This window comes from Achroia grisella, unplaced genomic scaffold (assembly GCF_030625045.1).
Source record: "Achroia grisella isolate CSIRO2021 unplaced genomic scaffold, CSIRO_AGI_Agris_v1 utg971, whole genome shotgun sequence".
Classification (NCBI taxonomy): Eukaryota; Metazoa; Arthropoda; class Insecta; order Lepidoptera; family Pyralidae; genus Achroia; species Achroia grisella.
In genome coordinates this window covers 431382-454594 of record NW_026713077.1, presented here as the reverse complement: position 1 = coordinate 454594, position 23213 = coordinate 431382, and the positions used below count along the sequence as shown (strand labels likewise).

Here is a 23213-nt window from a genome sequence, read left to right as displayed (position 1 = left end):
AAAAAATAAATACATAAACATGATTAGAAATACATTCAATACAAAAAAAATACATAATATCGAGTCAATCTCGTGAGGTCGTTCGTTCTTCACGTATTATTTATAATATAACGTACAATAGTACTGTGTAGCACCTGTATATATAGTTATATTGTGTACAATTAATATTTATACAACTATGTACAATATTTCTCTATTTATGTACAGATTCTTGAGGACGTGGGTCATATTACAGTCTTGATTTGGGATGAATTAGGAATTATATTAAAAGGTTTTGTGTATTAATCTCCTAAAATACACAGGCCAGGTGGTTTTTTATGTAATTTTAATGGCACACAATGTGACAGCCTGCCCGATGGTAAGCGCTAACTTTTTTTAAAGCATAGGGGACGAACGAGCTTGCGGCTCACCTGATGGTAAGTGATTACCGAAGCCCATGAGCACCCGCAACACCAGGGGAATTGCAAGTGCGTTGTTGTCCTTTTAAAAAGGAATACGCTCTTTTTTTGAAGGTTTTAATATCGTATCGGTTCGGATTACCATTGCTGGAGGGTGATTTCACAATGTGGTTGTGCTTGGCCAAATATTTCTTGAAAAACTGATGATGATCAAGTATTTTAGTTTCTGGTTATGGTAAAATTCAGTTCTTCATGTATTCACATAAAAACTACTGGAATTTTGTGTCGTAATTCGTGGATGGGTCCTCATATTTATAATTTATACATAATTTGGCAGTGACAGCTCTTCAACGGTAACATATATTTGATCAGTGGCGAGTGTCTAGGCGGACTGTCGTGATGGTGGATGGTTGTGGTGGATCGGTGGTATCACGGGAAGCGCACGACGGTGGTCCCGATAGCGGCGTCGCTGCAGGCGTGGGCGAGCGCAGCCTCGTATTCCACTGGTAGGAACACCTGCCGGAAAGACAAACAAAATTATACATAGTTACTATCTCTGACCCTGCAAACGTTGTTTTGCATATAAATTAAAATCGCTATTAAAAGAAATAGGCTTTGATGGTATAAGTGTGAAAATTGAAAGTTGAATATATTTTTAATGCTCATAATAAAAAATAAAATTAAAAAATTATTGTCGAAACTATGAAAATAAAATTTTTATACCCCTTAACACTTAGGAGTATAAAAATTAATTATAACCCTCAGACCTACTGAATATATATATAAAATTTCATCAAAATCGTTCAAACCGTTTTGGAGAAGTATAAACAGGAAAACTGTGACAAGAGAATTTTATATATTAGATAGAAGAATAGAATATAAAATTATTTATATACTGTTGTATGTACCACGTGTTATGTGAGTACCTTATCGACAAGCGGTGAGAGGGCGCCACTGTCGACGAGTGCCGCCAGCTCGTCGAGACCCTCCCGCAGCTGCAACGGGTCCTCGAGCCAGTCCGTGTGGCTGCCCAGCCCCACCACCCACTGGAAACAGATACGATCAACTCTCTTAGTTTCTATGAGAACGATGTTGTTACTCCACTCTGTAATCATATTTCATAGCTTCTAGCTTTAAAAATGACGATACTTCCATATCGGGGTTGAAAAGTTGACCCCTTACAATGCTTTTTCGCATTAAAAAGTATTTTATATCCTTTCACAGGGTTTAAACTATCTGTGTTCCAATTTTCATTTAAATTGGTGTAGTAGTTTTAGCGTGAAAGCGTGAACAAACAGAATTATTGTTGCATTTATAATATTTAGTAAGGATAGTACCAGGGTGTCATAATAATAAAGGAGCTTACTCTAAGCAGTCTGTATGTGTGGAAGGAAATTGCGAAGAGTAACGAGAGCGGTGCCGGCAGACGGTCGGATATCAGCGGCTTCGGTCGTAAGTCCACTATGGCGTCACGTGGGGCCGTTGCTCTGCAAACATACAAATATTGGTATTAAAAATAAAAGCATTTAAGAAATATTATTATAAATATATTTCATAAATTCCGTAAGTCCTTCCGCAGGTATGCACTCGCCCCCTATAGTCCGGTGGAGCTGTAAAGGCCAGCTGCGGCCAATAGCGTTAGAGTGGTCCGAAAAAAAGTGAACACGTTCTATGTTCAATTACTATCCATGCTGTTCTTTTTCTGATTCGGTTCAAATACTAGTCATTTTAGACAACCACTCTTTTTTACGTTTGAGTTGGTGTTCAGCCGCTCTATAAGTCCTTCGGCTTGTTTGGAGTCCCATCTTCACTCGTCCGGTGAAGCTATAAAGACCGGCTGCGGCCAACAGCATTAGAGTAGTCCAAAACAAGCGAACACGTTCCAAGTTCAACTACTATACATGGTGTTCTTTTTTGGAGTGGGTTGAAATAAAAGCGTGTCGCGTACTTGAGCAGGGCGCTGGCGTCGGGCGCGGGCCCTGCGGGCGCGGCGTGCGCCCCCCCCGCGCCGCCGCACGCCACCGCCGCGTCCCACGGGCCCGCGCGGGCCGCCGCGCGCGCCAGCCGCCGCCACCACGGGCCCGCGCCGCACGACTCCACCTCCAACACCTCCACCGCGCCTGGTCACGGACACCCACCGGTTATTACATTACTATACTCATCATCACCATAATAAATTACCTAGTACTGAAAGACCGACCACGTAATATATTTAAATACAAATTAATGAGATTACTAATAGACTATACATATAAATAAAATTGCCTGTTTCCAATATTGAAATTTTTACTACATGCATATGAATATAAATACGGTATACACACGAAAATATTTTTTTTCCAATTTTTGTCTGTCTGTCTGTTTGTTCCGGCTAATCTCTGAAATGGCTGGACCGATTTTGACGGGACTTTTTTTGGCAAATAGCTGATGTAATAAGGAGTAACTTAGGCTACTTTTATTTTAGAAAAATAAAGCGCGGACGAAGTCGCGGTAACAGCTAGTTACAGATATAAATCATAGAGATCTCTGGTCAAATAGTGTGGCATAAAAGGTACTTTTGTTGCTTCGCATTAAGTAGGAAGGCACCTATCGCGGCGTCGTCTCGGCAATGAATACAGAAGCGAGATAATCGATGCCAGAAATAACCTTTGAATATTTACGTTATATTTCAAATTAAAGAATACCTACCCAATTCGAAAAGAGAATATATTTTGAAAACCGAATTGTAATATTCCCGAATATTAAGTACAGGGCCGTACCGAGGGCGAGCAGAGCGCTAGCAGCGGAGGGGTGGCAGGCGGCCGCGGGGCGCGCGCCCCACGCCGACAACACCTGCAGCAGAGCGCAGCCCTCGCCCGACGCCGCGCCGCACACCGCCACGCTGCGGGCACACGCACACCTCACAGACGCTAGCCAAGTAACTTTGTAAAGTAAGTTTGTGAAATCAAATCAAATCACAATATCTTTATTCATATTAGTCTATAATAGCTGGCATGTAATAATTATAATAATAATAATTTTATTTACCTGAATTGTTTCATATGTTTAGATGTGGAGATGTATGCCTTGTCGTTGGCGAGTGGTACCTACCTTTAGCTTGTTGCCACTGAATGTCAAAGACGTCTACTTCTATGCGTGTGTGCGTCAAATACATGGTATGCATAAAGGAAAAAAAATAGTATACTGCAACCTTTATAAAAACTATAAATGAGCGAAATTTCATACTCATTCATCAATTCTCGTAAAAAGGGGTACAAAGTTCTTGTTTGACGAATGAATATAACTGGGTACTGACTGTTTGTCCTGGACGTCGTGGGCCCCGTACGAGTGCCACCCCCGCCACCACTCGCAGCCGCCGCAGGGCCCTGAGGGCGCGCGTGCCGCCCTCGCACACTCACCGCTTGCCCTTGACGTCGTGGGCCCCGTACCGCAGCCGCCGCAGGGCCCTGAGGGCGCGCGTGCCGGCCTCGCACACTCACCGCTTGCCCTTGACGTCGTGGGCCCCGTACCGCAGCCGCCGCAGGGCCCTGAGGGCGCGCGTGCCGCCCCAGGCCAGGGCCGCGCCCTGCGCCGCGCCCACGCCCCGCGCCCGGCGCCCGGCGCGAGTGCTGTCCAAGCAAACAAACAACAACACTTTAAAATAACACTGATAGTTAATAACATTTCAAAATAAGGTAAAAGAAATGTAAACTTATTTTATTAATGTCAGGATATTTCTTTTATTTAAATTTACTTTAAATTATTTTATACATATAATAATATACTATATTATATAGTCAACTGAGTCTTAACAAATAATTTTATGGAAAACGAAGATCGTGGTAAATAAATCTCTTGCTGTCTCGACTAGGTTGCGCTAGCCGTGGTCACGAGCTGATTGATCAGCCGAAACGTCGATCTCTATCGATGTTTCAGCATGGTAAATAAAGGAATCTCTATAAATTCCTTTATTTACCAATTAATTTTTAACGTTAAGACCCATTTCGCTATATTAAGAATTTGTACATGGAAATTTAAATATAACTATAATATAAATTATAAAGTACCTGCGTATAGTTAACAGTTCTGTTGCTGCCCCGCCTGACCACTCGCTAACACAGCCCCACACCTCATCCCCTAATTCCAACGAGGTCACCCCTGGACCGACGTCCAACACTACGCCTGTTTTAAAAATAACAAAATTAAAAACATTTATTACCCATTTTATTTTTCTGTATTTTTCGAAACAATATCTTGTCATAACACTCAATGTACTAGGCACACATAAAGTATCAAATGTAAAAATAACCTGCGAAGCTGCTAGATCTTTACATCCGCAACTAGGTTTTGATATACTTTCGTTTATAAGAGACAGAATATGTTTTAAATGAATAGGTTATTTTAGCTTTCTCTTAAAGAGTATTTTTTTTAGTTTTATTTATCCTTATAGTAAAGGCAGAGTCTAAGCCCATACAGCGATTGTCTTACGTATAAATTTTGTATTTTAATTATTATTATTATCTTCTGATATCTCCTACTAGATTATAATATTTTTTGATGTTATAACAAGGTGTGATGCTGTAAATGTTATAAATAAAATTTTTAACAATCGAAGTGTAGATGAATAAGTCCATTCTTGACGTGTGATTTTTTTTGACGTAGGTGACATGTCCGTATTGCTTGTTATTTATGTATATTATAGAGGTAATGGTGGCAAGTTACCATTACCTCTATCATAAATAGTTGGCTTGTTTGCTCTTTTAATTACATAGAAAATTTTAGTTGCAGTACTAGGCGCACATAATATAGAACTAGTAAGTACCTGCGAAGCCGCGGCCGACGGTGACGTGTGGCCGCGAAAGCAATCCGCGCAGGGCGGCGCCACGGCCTCGCAGCACGCTGCGGTCCACTGCGCAAGCGCTGAACGCCTGCACGCGAACCAGGACCTCGCCCGCGCCAGCGCCTGCACCAACACACAACCAACTTCTCAGCATTGTATGAATTCACAGTGCGAAAGCCGGGTCCATCATATAGCAGAGGAGGAAACTCCGAGCAGTGCACGGGACTTGTGACCCGGGTGTTAAAAATGGTGTGGTTGGTGGGTGGGTGGTTTAAAGGGCCACCGTACGTGACACTCGAACCCGCGACCGTCGGAAGTAAGGTGGTATGGTAGACCACAAGAACACCGAGGCCATCTAACGTCAAATTACATTCATATGAAGTTGGCAATATTTCTAACCGAGATGAGGTGATTAATATTGCAACTACAGACTTGTATCTATTGTCATTAGAAAAAAAAGATGGGTGGGTAATATTACTAGGGGCGCAATAAAGAATGAAAATAATCTATTGTCTGTAGTAGAAAGCAATAGGTAATTGAATGATGTATGGTATATAGTTATGATTAAATCTAAAAAAAGATAATATGAGTGGGTAAAGTTACTAGGAGAGCAGTAATTTAATGAAGATAGGTTACGTACTGCGAGCGGGAGCATCCTCGACGAACAGCACGCTGCGATCGGGTTGTGAGTGTAGGGCCCTCGCCAGGGGACCAGCGGGGGGCCGGGCGGCCCTCAGCCCCGCGCAGAGCCCTGCGCTGCCCCCCACCACCGCCCCTACCAGGAAGATGGCCACGCTACGCCGCCACACTGTAAATTCACCACATATAAGTCATTAAAGTTGGGAAATGGATTGACACATATACATACTAGCTGACTCGCCCAACTTCGTCTGCATCACACACTTATTTAACATTTATTTCGCCCAATTTACAAAATATCTGTTTAAATTATAATCTATGATGTGTTATTCTGATTTATAAGATATATTACTAAAAGCTGCATTAAAATCCATTCATCAATTATATTAAAAATAAGAAAAAAAATTACAATATATCTTTACTATTTTTAGAAATATGTTTTATTTAGACGTTAATAAGCTTTGTAATTTGTGTTTATATATATACTTATATACATATATAAGAAACTACCTTAGTTATAAGGTCTTAGTCATCTTGAATGGCAGTTCATTCTTTCCTTCATTCTCGTATAACCTAGTTCTGCCCCCACCAGCTCACAAAAGAAACTGACGGCAAACCTAGGTTGGTACATTGTATTTTTCTTACTTCTATCTTTGAACAGTGCTAGTAACTCTTCGTAGAGGACAAGAGGCGACAGCGGTGGCGCGCCATCCTTCAGCCGCTGCAGCGCTTCATGCGACCAGGCGGCCACGCGCGCCCTACCCTCAGATATTAGCTCGTTGTTCCACAGTTCACTGAACGCCTCTCGGATCTAATAAAGAACGTACGTTATTTACGGCAGTCCATTTCATTACTTAATGGACATATATTATTTTGTTAAATTCAGTTATTTACCATTAGCATGTGTAAAACCTAAAATGCTCAGTGTGTAAAATTGACCACCGCTACTGAGAGTTACGACCTTCTCTACTGTTATTGTAATGCCGACTGAATTTAAAATTTTGAGTTTTTTTATACTACTATAGTGGCAAACAAGCATACGGCCCATCTGATGGTAAATGGTTACCGTAGCCTATGGACGTCTGAAACACCAGGGGATTCACATGCGCGTTGCCGACCCTTAAGAAACCTTAGTAATAATTATTATTTATTCTATGTATGTTATTATTTCTTGTGAAATAACATTCAACTAACTATATTAAGTTAAATTTAAATTTCTTAATAAATACATTACTTTTATGAAACTTTTTACTAAAAGAAAAAAATATAAAATTAACATTCAAGATTTTATTTGTGTTTTACTTTTCTAAAACTAATACATGCTTTATAAAATTGTATATGCAACACTACTGATGAAATTAATGTAGCGAAAATTATAATTATATCATGCAATTAAATGTAAATTAAACGTTATACTACACGCGTCATAGAATAATGTCTGTAACAGTTGAAATTTTGACAGTTTTCAGTATAACAGAGGTGCCAAGAATGACATAAATGTAGTCTTAAATCAATATATTGTATTTATGATAATTAATATTAAGTCACCAATAGAAGTGTCCTTAGCAGGAATTTAGTACTTCTCTTTTATTTAAATTGAATAAAAGTACACGTTTATATTTAAATTGTATATAATGTCACACACACCATTCTAATTTACTATAGTGCAGTTTATATACAGCATATAGCAAAATTAAACTTTAACATACATTTATATGAATAAGTATAAATATTAAACCTATGATGATATGAATGAATCCTCATATCATAATTATCAAAGTATTTATGTGTAATCTTCTAGAATTAAGTTTTGTGTATCCATTAAATAAGATAACAAAATTAGGTAATTGTGTAGGTAGGGTATGGGTATCCTTCCAGCATACAAACATTGATATTCATGAGTATGATAGTTTGTATCGGTCTGGGTGTTTTCTATGTATATTATATAGGCTGATCACACCAAATTACATTAATATTGGTTCAGGCATTTAGACATAAAAAGGTAACAAACAGATAGTTAGACAGACACTTGTGTATTTATAATATTAGTAACAAATCTAGACCTACAATGTTTACCTTTCTAATTGTCTCTGCGGTGGTATTGAAGACATCCTGGACCCTGGACTTGCCATCGTCAGCGGCTATTTTAGCGGCTTCCTACAATTTAAACAATAGCATGGGATACCATACCTACTTTGTATAAATTAAAACCAATTCAATCAATTTAGTTACTGCACACACCAGGGTAACTTAACACCTCAACCATTTGTCTTATATATTTCCTTATAGTAAAGAAAGATATATGAAAGACTGTTACAAATCTAAACTAATACTATAAAGAGAATGGTAGAGAGGGTTACTCTAGTTCCCGGGATTTGTGACACTCTCTGCCACTCAATGGACCCGGCAACTCCACGGTAAATCCATAGAATGCTAAGTAGTGTAGACTCAAAAGAAAAAAAAATGTTTTCTCTATGTCCTATATAACCTTGAAAAGCACTTGGATAATTTTAAATATTCATATACTCTTCATAAGTTAAATTGACAGTGAGGATCATGGGTTATTATTAATTATCAAAATACCATCAAGTTCCCCATAATTATAAATGCCCTCGAAAACTGAGGGTGCCATGTTGGTACTGACCTTTATATGACTGAATATGACCTTTATTCAATTAATCATAACTTTATTCTTGTAGGTCTATTAGAGACTTATGATATGTCAAATCTATCATCAATTTTGAATGATTTGGAGGTAAGAAGAACTGACAAGAAACTCAGGTCTCATTCTTTTCAAATGAGTTTATTATTGTTTATCAAATGGAGTCAGTTAGTTCTTAGTAAGGCATTCATGAATACCATATACTAAACTTAGTTTCTGTACAGAAATTAAAAGCAGTCCTAATTTTTGCTCATTTATTACTTGGGTTTTGTATATATCCCTATTTACTTATCTCTACAGAATTACTTGTCTTAATTTGTTCAATATAAAATATTTAATTTAATAAATAAAAATATTTTTTTATTTAAGTACACTATTTAACTTTCATGGAACATTGTACTACATAAATAAATAAATATCTGTGATACTTTATATTTCTATTGAATTTCAATCAGCTATCTGTAATTATAAACACCTATTTTAGAAATTATTAACCAATTTCCTAATTCCTTATCTTTAGATTATAAACTTGACTCTTTATTTATGATTCTGTTGGTGAGAAATAAGCAAGCAAATAAACTGTATCCTACACATGTTTCTATTGCTAATTAATAGATTATATAAGCTCAGGGTCACTAAAGTGTAATAGTGTCAATGACAAGAATACCATAACAAAACAAATAAAATATTATCTATGCCTACAAATAATTATTTACTACTAAATAGAGTTTTATAAAAAAAAACTATAGTTTCTTGCAGAATTAGTAAGTATATAGTGAAAACCTGCGCGTGAATAACCAGATAAGCATAACCAATGAAGATTTACTCACATGTAAAGCTTCAAGTTTCTCACCAGCCCTGTGCTTCAATTCGTCCATAGCAAGCACCGAGAGACGCAAGTCGGTGGGTTTACACCGTGGACACTGTTAATTCATATTAGAACCTTAACCTTTGCTCACAATTCGGCCTAGATAACTCGGTGACCAAAATAGACATTTATGTCATAACTATTACACGAATATACATTATTAGCGGTGACAGAACACAAAATTGTTTAGATTGGCATATATTTTCAATAATGTTTCAGTTATAAATATTTGGAATACTGAAGGAAACAAAAATTTTTACCTTATCCAAACATAACCCCTTTTTCGTATTTATTTCATAATTTCGACTTTTGACATGTTGTACAAAAATCTTAACAGATGTCACTGTCATTTGTTGTGGAGTTGTCAAAATGTGATTGTTATTACTTTTCAGTTTACAATATTGGCCGGCAAAGGCTTATAGATCATACAGGCTCTCTGCGATAGACCTCGATTGCCTTTATTATTTTTTTGTTTTCTTTGTTTCATTCTTTTATATTATTCATACATTAATTATAGTAATTTGAACTATTTACAAATAATAGCCATTCTTTCCGCGCAACTTTCTCTGCGTTTAATTTTTCCAGTTTTTGCAATATTTTTCATTGCAACTCCGCTCTTATTGATCGTAGCGTAATGTTATATAGCTTAAAACCTTCCTCGACAAATAGACTATGCAACACAAAATATAATTTTTCAATTCGAATCAGTAGTTCCTGAGATTAGCGCGTTTAAACAAACAAACAAACTCTTCAGCTTCATAATAATAGTATAGAATATGTACTATATTGTGTTGGTTCCTAAACTAGGTGGGAATAAACTATAACGATTATGTTAGTTTATTACCCTGAGTAATACCACAGATAACATATGGTAACACATAGTATCACTATAGGAAGCGGAACTATTTCAGGAGCAAATAAAACAAATATTTACTTATCATGTACATAAATATTAATTTAATCTTCATCATGTTGTATGACATTTTCTCCACTGTCGGCGCTTTCGTTTCGCTCTATTGTTTCTCCTAAAACTTTGTCAATCCATAATCGACTGTAAGATACCTGCAAGAAGACATTAATTATTTAGTACTTATGTATGTATGTAGCTATTTAACATTAGTTGTATTTATTTTATTTATTTATAATAACCTATTTTATTTTACTATCATCACAGGTTTTAAACTAATACAATAGCGTAACATATATATTTTATAATTACTTAGGTATAGCTCATCTATAAATAGGTATAAATGAAATTGGAGTATCTGTTTGTAATATTTGTAATATTGAAATAACCGTTTTTTACATGCATATGAATATAAACATACGGTACATATATCAAAATAACATTTTTTACAACTATTGTCTGTCTGTCTATTTGTACTAGCTAATCTAGTAGCTGATGTAATAGGGAGTAAATTAAGCTACTATAATTTTAGAAAAATTCTATTATTTTAGAAAAATTAAGTTAAATTTCACGCGGACGAAATCGCGCGTAGAGCTAGTTATAGATAAATTGGTTAGCATCTCAAATTATACCTATTTAGACCAACAGTACACTTTCATGTGCAACTTGAATAAAAATGTTCCGATTCAATATAATACTGAAAAAAAAAAGTCTCTTATACATCGTATTGTTTTAGTTGAGTAATATAATTGGGTAGGTCCCTAAGTAAATTTAGCCCAGGGCCCCACAAATTCACGATGTGCCCCTGAACATATTAGTACCTAATGTATGATGTAGATGTATTAAAACCAGTTTATCGACATAGGTACCTTAGCAAACACTCCTGGCTTCGACTTGTATGCACATTCTTCAGTTCCAGAGAACAGTGCTATTCCGAATAGTGTCCCTGCACGGTTCATACCACTGAAGTGAACTGCTGGATCACCAGTGTCGCCCTGTTTAATAATAATAACAATAATCTCAGGACAATTCACACTGCGCCATCTAGATCCAATAAAACTAGCTAAAGCTTATGTTATGGGTACTTGATAACTGATACAAATATATAGATTTTTTTATCGTAAATACAAACGTATTCAAAAAATTCATAAATCATTGACCGTGTAGGACATTTTAGCCGCTTATGAACGTCAGGTTTTTAAATTATAACTTTTTTTCAATATTTTCCAGTTCGGTATATAGATCCAATTGGGAAGAACTGGCAAGAAAATCAATTGAATTACTTTTTTTTAAAAGCCAGTTTATTTACAATGTACATTTATATAGGTGTCTATGTCTAACATTAAATTAGTGCATGATCGTTTAGTGAGTAATAGGCTTTGCTCAGTAAATATGATTTAATAAATGTTTTGAATTTATTTAAGGGTAATTCATACAAAACACACAGACTGATACAAACAATCATACTCATGAATACAATTGTTTGTGCCGTGCGAGGAATCAAACCCGCGACCATCTGAAGTAAGACGGTATGTTAAACCCCTAGACCGTCAAGGTTAAGTTATTTAGTCATAAAACGTGTGTTTTATGAATAATATATGTTGTAGTCTTGTGCTATGCCGCAATCTATAGACGACGGCCTCGATGGTGTAGTGATTTATTATACCTCTTAACTTCCGATAGTTACAGGTTCGATTCCTCGCGCGATACAAATATTTGTATTCTTGAGTATGATTGTTTGTATCGGTCTAGGTGTTTTCAATGTATGTATATTATCCATGGATTTACAAAACTGCTCTTTTAAAGAAATGTTGTTCAGAATTTAAAGACATAGATATCAGATCTGACCAGTCCCTACAAACAGTAGTAGTAGCATTCAACCATATTGTAGGGACCCTAATGGCCCGTCCCACCACGCCGCCTTCTGTTTGGACATTTAAAAGATTAACAGATTCACAACACTCATTGCCATATATATATATATATATATATAGTTACGAGACATACTCACAGCACATAGAGCGACACCCTTCACAATACTCTGCAGACACATGTGGTCATGCTGGAGATGATAGTCATTTCCATAAACTAGACGACATTCCGCCCGGGGCACCTCTCTCACGATCATCCGCCTCAACTCCTGATTTACACCTTCCCGAATTTGTCCAGATATCTGGTAAAGTTATAATAATCACCCAGAAGAAATCACACAACTCGTATCTAGTCCTAAGCTAAGCACAGCTTCTATTTTGGGTAGACTAGTCATACTAAACACTGATATAAATACTCAAATAGGGGAATGGGGGTTTGTTGGTAATGTGAACTAATATATGATATATTAGTCCACATTATTAACACATCCCCTCCCTCCAGGCCAGGTCGACCTCCAAGAAACCACTGTTTCTTTCTTTCTATCTCAACATGTAATTGCTGAGTGTAAGCGAGACAGACAATAACCTATTTAATTGCTTTAGGACTAGTGTCACAGTGCCAATAAAACACTATATCAGCTCTACCTGAAAGTAAGCTCTTGTATTGTTATTACGCCCTAGTACAATAGATATATAATTCGAGACTTTACTTAACATGATAATGGAATTGTGTATCTAATTGCGCTAACGGTATACGCTGACGGGGTATCAGTGGAGGATGATAAGATGAACATGAAAATAGGCTTTCATTCAGATTTCATTTTATAAAAAAAAATACGATATTACCACAGATCCATATCCTGTGACAATTGTCTCCCCAAACATTGGTGGGAGATCAGCATCTGCGACCGCCAGCGCCACTGGCTGCATCCGACTGCTTGGTGTTATTGCCATGTTTAACTGTAATACAGAGTTTCGAAATACATATATTCTTTATACAAAAAAAAAATTAATCGCTTTTGAATGTTCAATTAAATTCAACCATAATTTATTTAAGATCTAGTAAGGCTGTATACAAATAACATTAGACAAACAATATTAATCTATTCTCAATTTGACCACAGACTAATGAATAAACAAAAGAGTGTGTCAAAAAAAGGTTCGACTAGTGCGTGTAGTGTTTTTTATTATATTTATTTTATACCCCGTAAGAAATTACCGTGAAGATGAACAGATTAGAATACTTTTCTAACCTTAACCATAGCGAGATTGTGCTCCGGGTAGTACAGGTCCATTCTGTACTCTGGATGTGTTTGGATCTTCGTAACTGAAAGTATTTGACCGCCGAAGTCTCGAAACACTGACCCTATACGTACGGACACTTCTTCTTTTGTAACGCTGGAAATTAATTAGATCTTAATAATGTTATAAAGTAATAATAAACAATACTATAAAGTCTATAAACGCGAAAGTTTGTGAGTATGGATGTTTATTACTCTTTCACGCAAAAACTACTGGACGGATTTTAATGAAACTTTATAGTTTATGCATCAGAATAACACATAGCCTATGTTTTTTTATTGAAATTTAACCGCGGGCACAGTTAGTAGGTACAATATATTTTCATTAAATACTAGTGGTGCCAGCAAAGTCATTGGTCTAAACATTTGAACAGCTCATCTATATATCTACACATACTTACTAGTTGTCCCTAAATTTCCACCCATCTCCCATCAACCCTTAATTTTTATTATCGACTAGCTATTCCCGCGACTTCGTCCGCGTGGAATTTAACGTTATTTTCTAAAATAAAAGATTTTTCAAAAATAAAATTAACCTAATTCTGTTCCGCAGCTATCCTTTACAGCATCATGAAAGTTGGACAAATATATTTATGTAAATACAAATTGTAACACCCTTGGTTTTTAATAAATTAAAATAAAATGAAACCAACATAATATATGTATACCTAGCTGTACCCGCGACTTCGTCCGCGTGGAATTTAACTTTATTTTTCTAAAATAACGGTACCCTAAGTTACTCCTTATTACATCAGCTACCTGCCAATAAAAGTACCGTCAAATCGGTCCAGCCATTTCAGAGTTTAGCCGGAACAAACAGACAGACAAAAATTGTAAAAAAATCATATTTTGGTGTATGTACCTTTATATTTATACACAGATAGTAAAAGACGGTTACTTCATTACAAACAGACACCCCAATTTTATTTATATGTATAGATTTTATATGGTAAAACAACGTTTCCCGGGTCAGCTACCTATTTATATATATTGTTTATATACAACGTTACTTACTAGTCAAAACACTGCGCCGCCGTGAGCACCCACTGTTTACCCACCAGTGCTCCGCCGCACCAGTGCTTACCGTGTAATCTGAATAATAATATTATTTATTACACATACTACAAATCTTTACATAACTAACTAACTTTTAAACTACGCAACGGATTTTAATTCAATTATTGGCAATAGGTAGGCAAAAACACTGATTCAAAAAGAAGCTTGTTTTCTTATGGATGATAATGGTGCATCCTGCGCTAAAGGTTTACGCTGAAGATGAACATGCGTCAGTTAGACCATCTTGGTTTGTTTGCCATTATTTATTTATTTATCCGAAACAATATAAATTGTGTAGGATAACAACAAGGCCTATAACATAATAGCAACTTAAACAGTAAATTTTGATATGTCAGCAAGCATAGTACACATTATTTAAATTATTAATCGGGTCTTCACACGAATAATGTTATGGCAAATAAAAGCTGACTACAGTGCCAGCTCGTGACCACGGCTAGTGCAACCTAGTCGAAACGTCGAGAGAGGTAAATACCTTTATTTGCCATAAAATTATTCGTGTTAACACCCGGTTAATAATTTAAATAATGTATATTAAACACGAAAGTTTAAAATTAACTAAGTATAGTATAATAGGTCAACTAAAGCCTTTATGGTCATCATTATATGCAATAGTTATCTAAGGAATACTAACACCTATTCAACAAAATATGGTAAAAAAATATGAAATAATCTGTATTCAATTCAAACTCAACACAAGCACTTTTGATAGTCATATTTTTGATTCTCTACCAGAGTGGTAGAGCGCAAGAACGGAACGCAGACTCGTCACAAGTAGAATGAGCAAGAAACTTGTGTGTAGAACTTTGAATAGTTTTTTTTTTATATAATAATTAATTTATTAATAGTTAGTAATTACGCTGAATATTACTACGCAATATTATCTTATTTTTGATATTACCTAATAGACACGGTGTAGGGATAATCTTCTAGGCACACCAACCCTGTTTCCGTAGTCAATCTTTTTCTCCGTACATGTGTTAGATCTTCCTCCTTTTTGGGCGGGAATTCACATTCCAGATCGGTCTTAGATGTTGTGATTGCTGTAAAATTACTTATTAAGGCTGCTGGTATGCAATAGGTCAGTCGTCAAGTTGCTAGATTCGATAAACATTAGTCGTATTACAGCAACCTGAAGACCAACTGTATATCCTTAACCTGGGCTCAAATTACTTAATAGATTTATATTATTTTGTTTAATGCCACTGGCATGTGTTAGACCACAAATATTGTGCGGAATTTATGTAAGCTACATAATAAATTTCTGAATGCATCCTGTTTGACAAAGAACAGGAAGAACAATTTGTAGGTGTATGGGAAAATAGAATTGTTATTTTTAATATTTTCATTACAATTTCTTCTTATTTTCTCACTTTTTAACCTTACTTTAACTTCTACAAATATTTCAAAACCAAAGTTAGCCAAATCTGTCCAGCCGTTCTCTAGTTTTAGCGAGACTAAGAAACGTCAATTCATTTTTATATATAAGAAAAAGATTACGGATGTTCTTACCACTATTAACGAAACACCTATTGATACTAACTATTACTGTAAAAAATACTAAAAGACTGTTATGCACTGCCATTTTCAATATCATCTATCCATTACACGAGTACTAACGCAATAATAATATTTTTTCTAATAATCAGATTACTTAATAGCCAAGTTTCGAGCAGTACAACTAAGCAAAGTTAGTCAGACTATTGTTAAAAAAGAACAATGCTGTAATTTCTAACAACATAACAAACATTGTTAGTTCAACATGCGTTTGAAGTGTTTAAAAACAAATGCTACTATTTGGGGTTAGTTACAATATAGGTACCTAATAATTGTAAAGTAGGACAGTATTTACGTTACGTTGGTAAATGTATTATAGATCAGCTTCGAGAGAAAAAAAACGCATTACAAACAATAGGATTAGTAATACAAGCATTAAAAAGCAACAGAACGTCAAAATATAAAGTATTATGATACTTTATATTTATATAAAATATAAAAAAACTATCGAAAATGTTAATAATAATAATAATAGCGACCCGTTCCATTTTCACACGGATGCGTTACAAATTTTGGAATTTCTCGGCTTTATTTATATACGCATGTATCATACATATAAACATTCCTCTTGAATCATTATCTATTGTTGAAAACTGCATTAAAATCCGTTGCGTAATTTAAAAGATAGGTATGTAAAGATATCATAAGATATCAATTCACACAACGCCATTTAATCCCAAGCTAATCTGAGCTTGTGTTACTAGTATTAGACAACTGATATAAATACTTTTTTAGATGCTTTTGTTTTTGAAAATACATACATATTATAAAAGGGTGTTTTCTACCCAGACCGACACGAACAATCATACTCATAAATACAAATGTTTGTACCGTGTAAGGAATCGGAAACGCGACGGAACTAAAGCGCTGAATCTGCTAGTCTACGGAGGCGTTGAGTACTTACGCCTCCCATTTTCATTGTTGATAATCTTCTTCAGTGAACGCACAGGTAAAAGTAAACACTTCCAAATAAAAGATGTGGGTAAAATATACCATCTAAATTCAAACCTATTCTGAATACAATAGTACATATAGTGAACTAGCTTTTGCCCGCGGCTTCGCTCGCGTAGTTGTAAATATTATTATGAATTAGGTGCAATTTTTATGGCTTTACTTTTGTTTAGCGTGTGTAAAAAATTAGGGCCTACAAAATCTAAGAAGATTTATACAAACAATCATACCCTATTTTATCCCATTAGGGGTGTAATTTATAAAAAAACCTTTCTTAGGGGATGCCTACGTCATAGTAGCTTTATGCATGGAATGTTGCTCAGCCCTATCGGATTTAAATTGACAAAGTTTCATTCAAACTTTCATCCCCATTTTATCCCCTTGGGGGTAGAATTAATCAAAATCCTTTCTTAGCGAATGCCTACGTCATAACTTCTACCGGCATGCCAAATTTCAGCCCGATCCGTCCAATGGTTTGGGATGTGCGTTGATAGATCACTATGTTAGTCAAGTTATTGACAAGTACAACATTTGCAGTTCATAAGTTTATTTGTTCTACTAACGTGTTATCTTTTCTATAGAAGAAACTACAATGGCCAATAAAACATACTATTTGGTTTTATATTACTTTTACACTGCATTTGTCTGACAAATCCATATTACAAACTTAATTTCTTTATAATTTTCAAGCGCATACGCTAGCAATTACTTATGAATACGGTCTTGTAAATAGTTTACTCGCAAATATGGTTCGTCTTATATTTTATCTACATTTTGTACTATTGATGTATATTATACTAGGTTGTGATTCATATAAAAGTGTAAAACGCGATGATTTTATTAGTGACGAGAATTCTCAGAATTCTGAAGCCAATGAGTTGGATAATGAGATTATTAATAACAATAAGAATATCACATTTAATAATGAGAGTCTTGATGAAGATACGAACGATACGACAGGTCATTTTCATTATTGTTTCATTTAGTTTTTTTAAATATTAGTGAGCAGTGTTTTGTAGAGATAAAAAAAATATAAAACAGTCCAACCTTACTAACCTATATTGTGCTACTTCAGAATGAATGTCTTTTTTATTTCTCTTCTTTTATTTTTATCATCATATCGGTGTACCAATTTTACTGATAACAGTGTTTTTTGAAATCGGTAGTTTTGTTTTTTTATCCATTACAATCCTAAAATCGAATACTTTTTGTTTACAGTAATAGAAAAATAGTTTAGATGATATTACTTAATGAATTAACTAATGACACAAAAAATATCATAAGCAGAAAAAGTTTTCTTTTCAATAGCTCGAAGCAAATGAAAGCATACTCTGATCAAATGCGTACATTATTGTTATTTATTCTGAATGGCAAACAAGATGGCGATCTCCCTGACGGTAAGTGGTAAGCGCCCGCGTCATTTTGCATGAGTTAAAATATCTAAAAGAACCAATCAATCTATCGCGAATGTCTGTCTACTCTGTACTTATTTTACAGGTAAATTAACAGTCGAGTGTGGTAGTGAGTACCAGGATATCATAGAAGAACGTCAGTGTAGAGACAACCTCGACTACTACCCATTTGCTGTGTCATTACAGAAGAAAGGCGCACACTACGCAACCGGGACGCTCATAGACAAACGGTGGATATTAAGCGCTGCTATAGATTTCTACAAGTAAGTTAAAGTGTAAAAACAATAGACCTATATATGTACCAATTAAGCTTGACGAAATGCAGTTTATTTATTTTATAAATAATAGTTACGTAAAAAATGGAAAAAAATATTATTTCTCATATCTTATCTCCAAAGTTTTCCACATTAAAAAATATTAATTAACTAGTTTAATATTACCTTATCTGTGGTGTGGTGGTAAAAATACTGTCTGACAGTATTTTTAAGAAGTTATGTTTTGAAAAAACATTTGAAATCTTCCACAAAATTATAGAAAATTAAAATCTTTCGAAACATGTTTCGAGAAAATATTCTAATTTATCTTTTTATACAAAGCTTCCCCAAAAATCACAGAATATAAAACAAAATGCAAAATTTTTACGTCGTTCATAAATTTGGCGATAATTTTTATATGTTGGACTTTTTTACTCTTTTCAGCGTAAGAGAATCTATAAAATTATTTAGACCTAGACTAGGATCTGTGAATTGCAAACGAGGTGGCATTTTCGTACCCCTCAAAGCTGTGGAGATACATCCTTCTTATGTACCAGGGAGACCCAGTTTCGACTTGGCACTCCTCAGGATCGCGTCTCCGGTGGACTACACGGATTATATCAGGCCAATACGTTTGACACAAATTACTCATAAAGTACTGGAGGCTAAGTTTTTGACTACGTACTGGCCTAGATTAATTGTAAGTATTTTTAAACACTTTTAAATTTTGTCGCAGTTATACAATGTGATAAAGTTGTTTCGTAATTGGCGTTACGGCGAGACATTGTGTGTCCGTGCTGTCAATAGCCCCAAAGTCATCGCAAACGAGCCATGGCATCTGCAGCGACTTCCATGGAGTGTGGCTACTTTGTAGTTTTTGCAAGTCAACTGGTGTTGTTTTTTGTGGAAATAAATTATTGAACTAAATAAAATTTAAAAAAATTTATCTTTTCTTTGCTACGCACAACCACACTGTGGAATTACCTTCCAACAATGGTATTTCCGAATTGATATGTCATTGAAACCTTTAAAGAACTTACTCTTCTTAAGAAGTAGATATAGTGCTTGCAATTTCCCTGGTGTTGCGAGTGCTGATGGATGGCGGTGATCACATACCATCAGGTGAGCCGGTAGCTACATTTTCCCTTATGCTATAAAAAAATGTGATGTGTACACTGGCTGAGCTCTAGTGGACGGTAGAGCATGATTTATTTACTATCCGTACTAAATGATAAATATTAATGATTTGTTTTTGTAATGGTTAATTCAATGAAATTAAATTTAAAAATATTTATTTCTCCTACACTAGCATTTCATTAATTATTTGTGCTGATTTATCTTTAATATGAACTCACAATTAGCCACATTTTATATCGACAAGATTTCGCTTTTTAGATAAAAAATATAAATATTAAATTACAAATGAAAATATGTAATATTAAATTAATATCCACCAGGTAAATGGCCATCCTCTGCCACCATCCGCTAAAGAACGAGTGAAACAGTACAGCATGAGGGTGTCAATACAGAGGATGGTGCCGTGGGACGACTGCCGCGAGCTGATGATGCATAGGAATCTGGTGTTAAACGACTCGTGTTTATGTCTGCTCCCGATTAAAGTACACCATAGTAATTGTATGGTGAGTTAAAAAAAATACATCTTTGTACAGGAGGAAAAATAGATCTATCTGTCTTTCTAGGAGTTTGATAAAATCTTAACATTTAATTATATTTACAACTGTACCTCGCATGAATTCGGTCGGGGATCTAAACTACAACGGCCTGAACCGTGGTTCGAACTTTTAGCGCAGTCCTCAGACTAAAGTGAATGCCAACTCATTGCAACAGTTGAATGCGAACTCCTGACTAACGGATATGCCGTTAGTCAGGAGTTGGCATTCAACCGTTGCATAAGTTCTTCCACAGGTTTGCAATGCCCCCACCTTCTGCGAAGAAGTTATTTCGCAGAAGGAGGCGGCGGAGAGGGACCGGGAGTATGATCCTTCCGCCCCAATGATCCACCGCCGGAGGACCAGGCGTAGACGTCGGGACGAGTCCAACTCCGTCCCGAGTATACCCCCCACGGGGGCCGGGGTGCATTCCTTGAGGGAGGCACCACCCCACAATCAGACCCCTGGAGGCGCGCGTGTGTACCCACGCGCCTCCACGAGAAGGTAGGGTGCAAGTCATAGCACCCTAACCAGAGAGAGGGGGCCTGTCCTACAACATCTACAGGACAGGCCAAGCCGCCGAAGTCTGGGTTGAGTGCCAAGTGCGAACCCCGGACTTCGGCCCACGGCACCTCGAGGTATACCGTGTGGTTTTTTAGTGGATACGAGTCCCACACACCACCTCGCCATCCCTCCGGCGGGATGACGGTCTTGTTGAAGATTTTTCCACACGTTAAAAAAAAAAAAGGTTTGAAATGCCCTCTGCAGTCCTCTATATCGTCCTGTGTAGTTTTAATGGCCAGCTATGGTCAACACAATATATTTAAGATATCAATAAATTATAGGTGAAATATGCTTTAATATTCATTAAGGAAATATATATATATGTTCATTTTCTCAGCCCGACGTTGGCGCACCAGTTATCGCCAAGGACGGATTGTGGGGCATCACTTCTGGATGGACTCCTACAGATTGCTTCGTACGTCCCACTCTGACTATCTTCACACGTCTCTCCTCATCAATTGTCCGCTCCTGGTTGGATCCGCTGCTTATAAATGTGTAATTTAATTTTAATCCAACTTTAAATAAGAACGACGGCCGCAATGGTCCTGTGATATAGTATACAGCTTTATTTCCGATGGTCGCGGGTTCCATTCGTCGCACGGTATAAATATTTGTATCCATGAATATGATTATATCGCTCTGGGTATTTTCTTTGTATATTATGTATGTATTTACATTTAGTATTTATATAAATAATCAGATACATTAATGTTTTTGTTCAATACACACAACGCCATGTATTCCCTGACTAACTTACCAACTGATATAAGTTATATAGTATCCATCACACAACGCCATCTAGTCTTAAGCTAAGCAGGGCCAGCTTGGGACTAGAGGGCGTTGTGTGAATTGTTTAGGGTTATTATTATAATTAAGAACGCTTTCGAGACTATTGTAATTTTTATATTAAGGACAGGCCCAGCCTAGTTTAGAAAACAATGGCAACTGTGTGTACAATATACATTTTGTTCTAACAATATACATAAATACAAGTGCAATACAAATGTGTAACGAAATTTTGATGATTTTTTATTCAATCAACCATTATCTGTCCTTCATGAACAACTTATAATGCTTAAATTGTGTTAATAATAATTTACTCTGTAATAAAGATATTTTTTAATAAAAAATTGAGAATTTTTTATCTCTTCGTAATATTTTTTTACTAAATAGATTTGTACGGTAAACAATTCATTTATCTGCTCCTTGCCATAATTGCTGTAGCGTAAGTAATTTACTATTACCACGTTGTCCAGGCGGCTTGGCATATTAATTTATTTTGAGATTTACTCCTCTTGCACTGGGCTTGCCTTCTGAAAACCTGATAAATAAATTATGAACTGATGGCACATGTGTTGCTACTGCGTCACCAAATGGAAAAAGTCGTAACGATAGCGAAAAAATAACTGGCAGGTGTCACGATGTCATTTACACAGTATTTAATTGCTTACGTATTTCAATAATATTATCATGTACACCTATATACGAGATGTGTTCAAATAGTGGTATAGGTGACTTCATATTTTTATGAAAAATTATTCATTTACTAGCTGTACTCTCTAATTTATAGCCTATTTGTTGTTCTGATGTCTAAGATATATTAGTGTAAAGTTACATCAAAATTAGTTCGTTAGTTTTTGTGCTAAAGAGAAACAAACATCCACCCATCCCTTGGATACCCTTTTAAGCAAATCGGCGTCATCGCTGACGTTATTCAAGAGCTCATGAGCAATGCTCATGCGGTTCTTCTCATCAAAATTCAAATTTATGAACAAATTCAAAACATTAGAAAAAATTGCATAACACGAGCCGACTGACATGCCAATGTCTTCATCGTCTTCTGTTGTATCAACAATGTGAGCATATCAATGGATCCAGGGTGAGGTTAGTCGTCGGATAATCTTCTGGGCCATCTTCTTTTTGTAAATTTTATATACTTCGAGCAGACTCAGCGTACATATCAATATTTCAGTTGTTATACAGTACTTGATTCTGTTTTACACAAAATTTGATGCAAACTTTTTGCTCCACTTTTTATAATAATAGAAAATCGCCAAGTACAATAAAATAAGCATAACATTTTTATCTATAAAAAACAAACTAAGTATGGTACGTAGTTAAACTGGAAATATATATTCGGGACATGTGTACCAACACAACAACAGTAAAAATTCCAAAATCGAATGTACATTGCCCGCGAAACTTGAACTCTCGTTACTTTTGAACACAGCATGTATATACAAACTATTGAGATAACGAGAAATTA

General features: G+C 35.8%; 3 protein-coding genes across 3 annotated transcripts; 1 reads left to right on the top strand and 2 right to left on the bottom strand.

Annotated features, from left to right (window-relative positions):
• Positions 1-731: 731 nt before the first annotated feature.
• On the bottom strand, positions 732-9706 carry LOC131854218 (uncharacterized). The gene is made up of 13 exons (XM_059205350.1): positions 9647-9706; positions 9349-9441; positions 7933-8013; positions 6502-6667; positions 5858-6025; positions 5200-5340; positions 4445-4559; positions 3878-4006; positions 3158-3279; positions 2347-2518; positions 1765-1885; positions 1325-1444; positions 732-914 (listed from the first exon to the last, which is right to left on the bottom strand). Exons 2-13 carry the CDS (start codon positions 9394-9396, stop codon positions 828-830), a joined length of 1470 nt encoding a protein of 489 aa, XP_059061333.1. The 5' UTR covers positions 9397-9441; positions 9647-9706; the 3' UTR covers positions 732-827.
• Positions 9707-10343: 637 nt separating this feature from the next.
• On the bottom strand, positions 10344-16124 carry LOC131854248 (hypodermin-A-like). Its single transcript, XM_059205379.1, has 8 exons — positions 16052-16124; positions 15441-15582; positions 14480-14557; positions 13418-13562; positions 13011-13124; positions 12305-12466; positions 11163-11288; positions 10344-10448 (listed from the first exon to the last, which is right to left on the bottom strand). Exons 1-8 carry the CDS (start codon positions 16122-16124, stop codon positions 10344-10346), a joined length of 945 nt encoding a protein of 314 aa, XP_059061362.1.
• A 177-nt stretch (positions 16125-16301) lies between these two features.
• LOC131854199 (hypodermin-A-like) lies at positions 16302-21446 on the top strand. The gene is made up of 6 exons (XM_059205328.1): positions 16302-16341; positions 17849-18007; positions 18545-18722; positions 19158-19413; positions 20171-20353; positions 21285-21446. Exons 1-6 carry the CDS (start codon positions 16302-16304, stop codon positions 21444-21446), a joined length of 978 nt encoding a protein of 325 aa, XP_059061311.1.
• The last annotated feature ends 1767 nt before the right edge of the window (positions 21447-23213 follow it).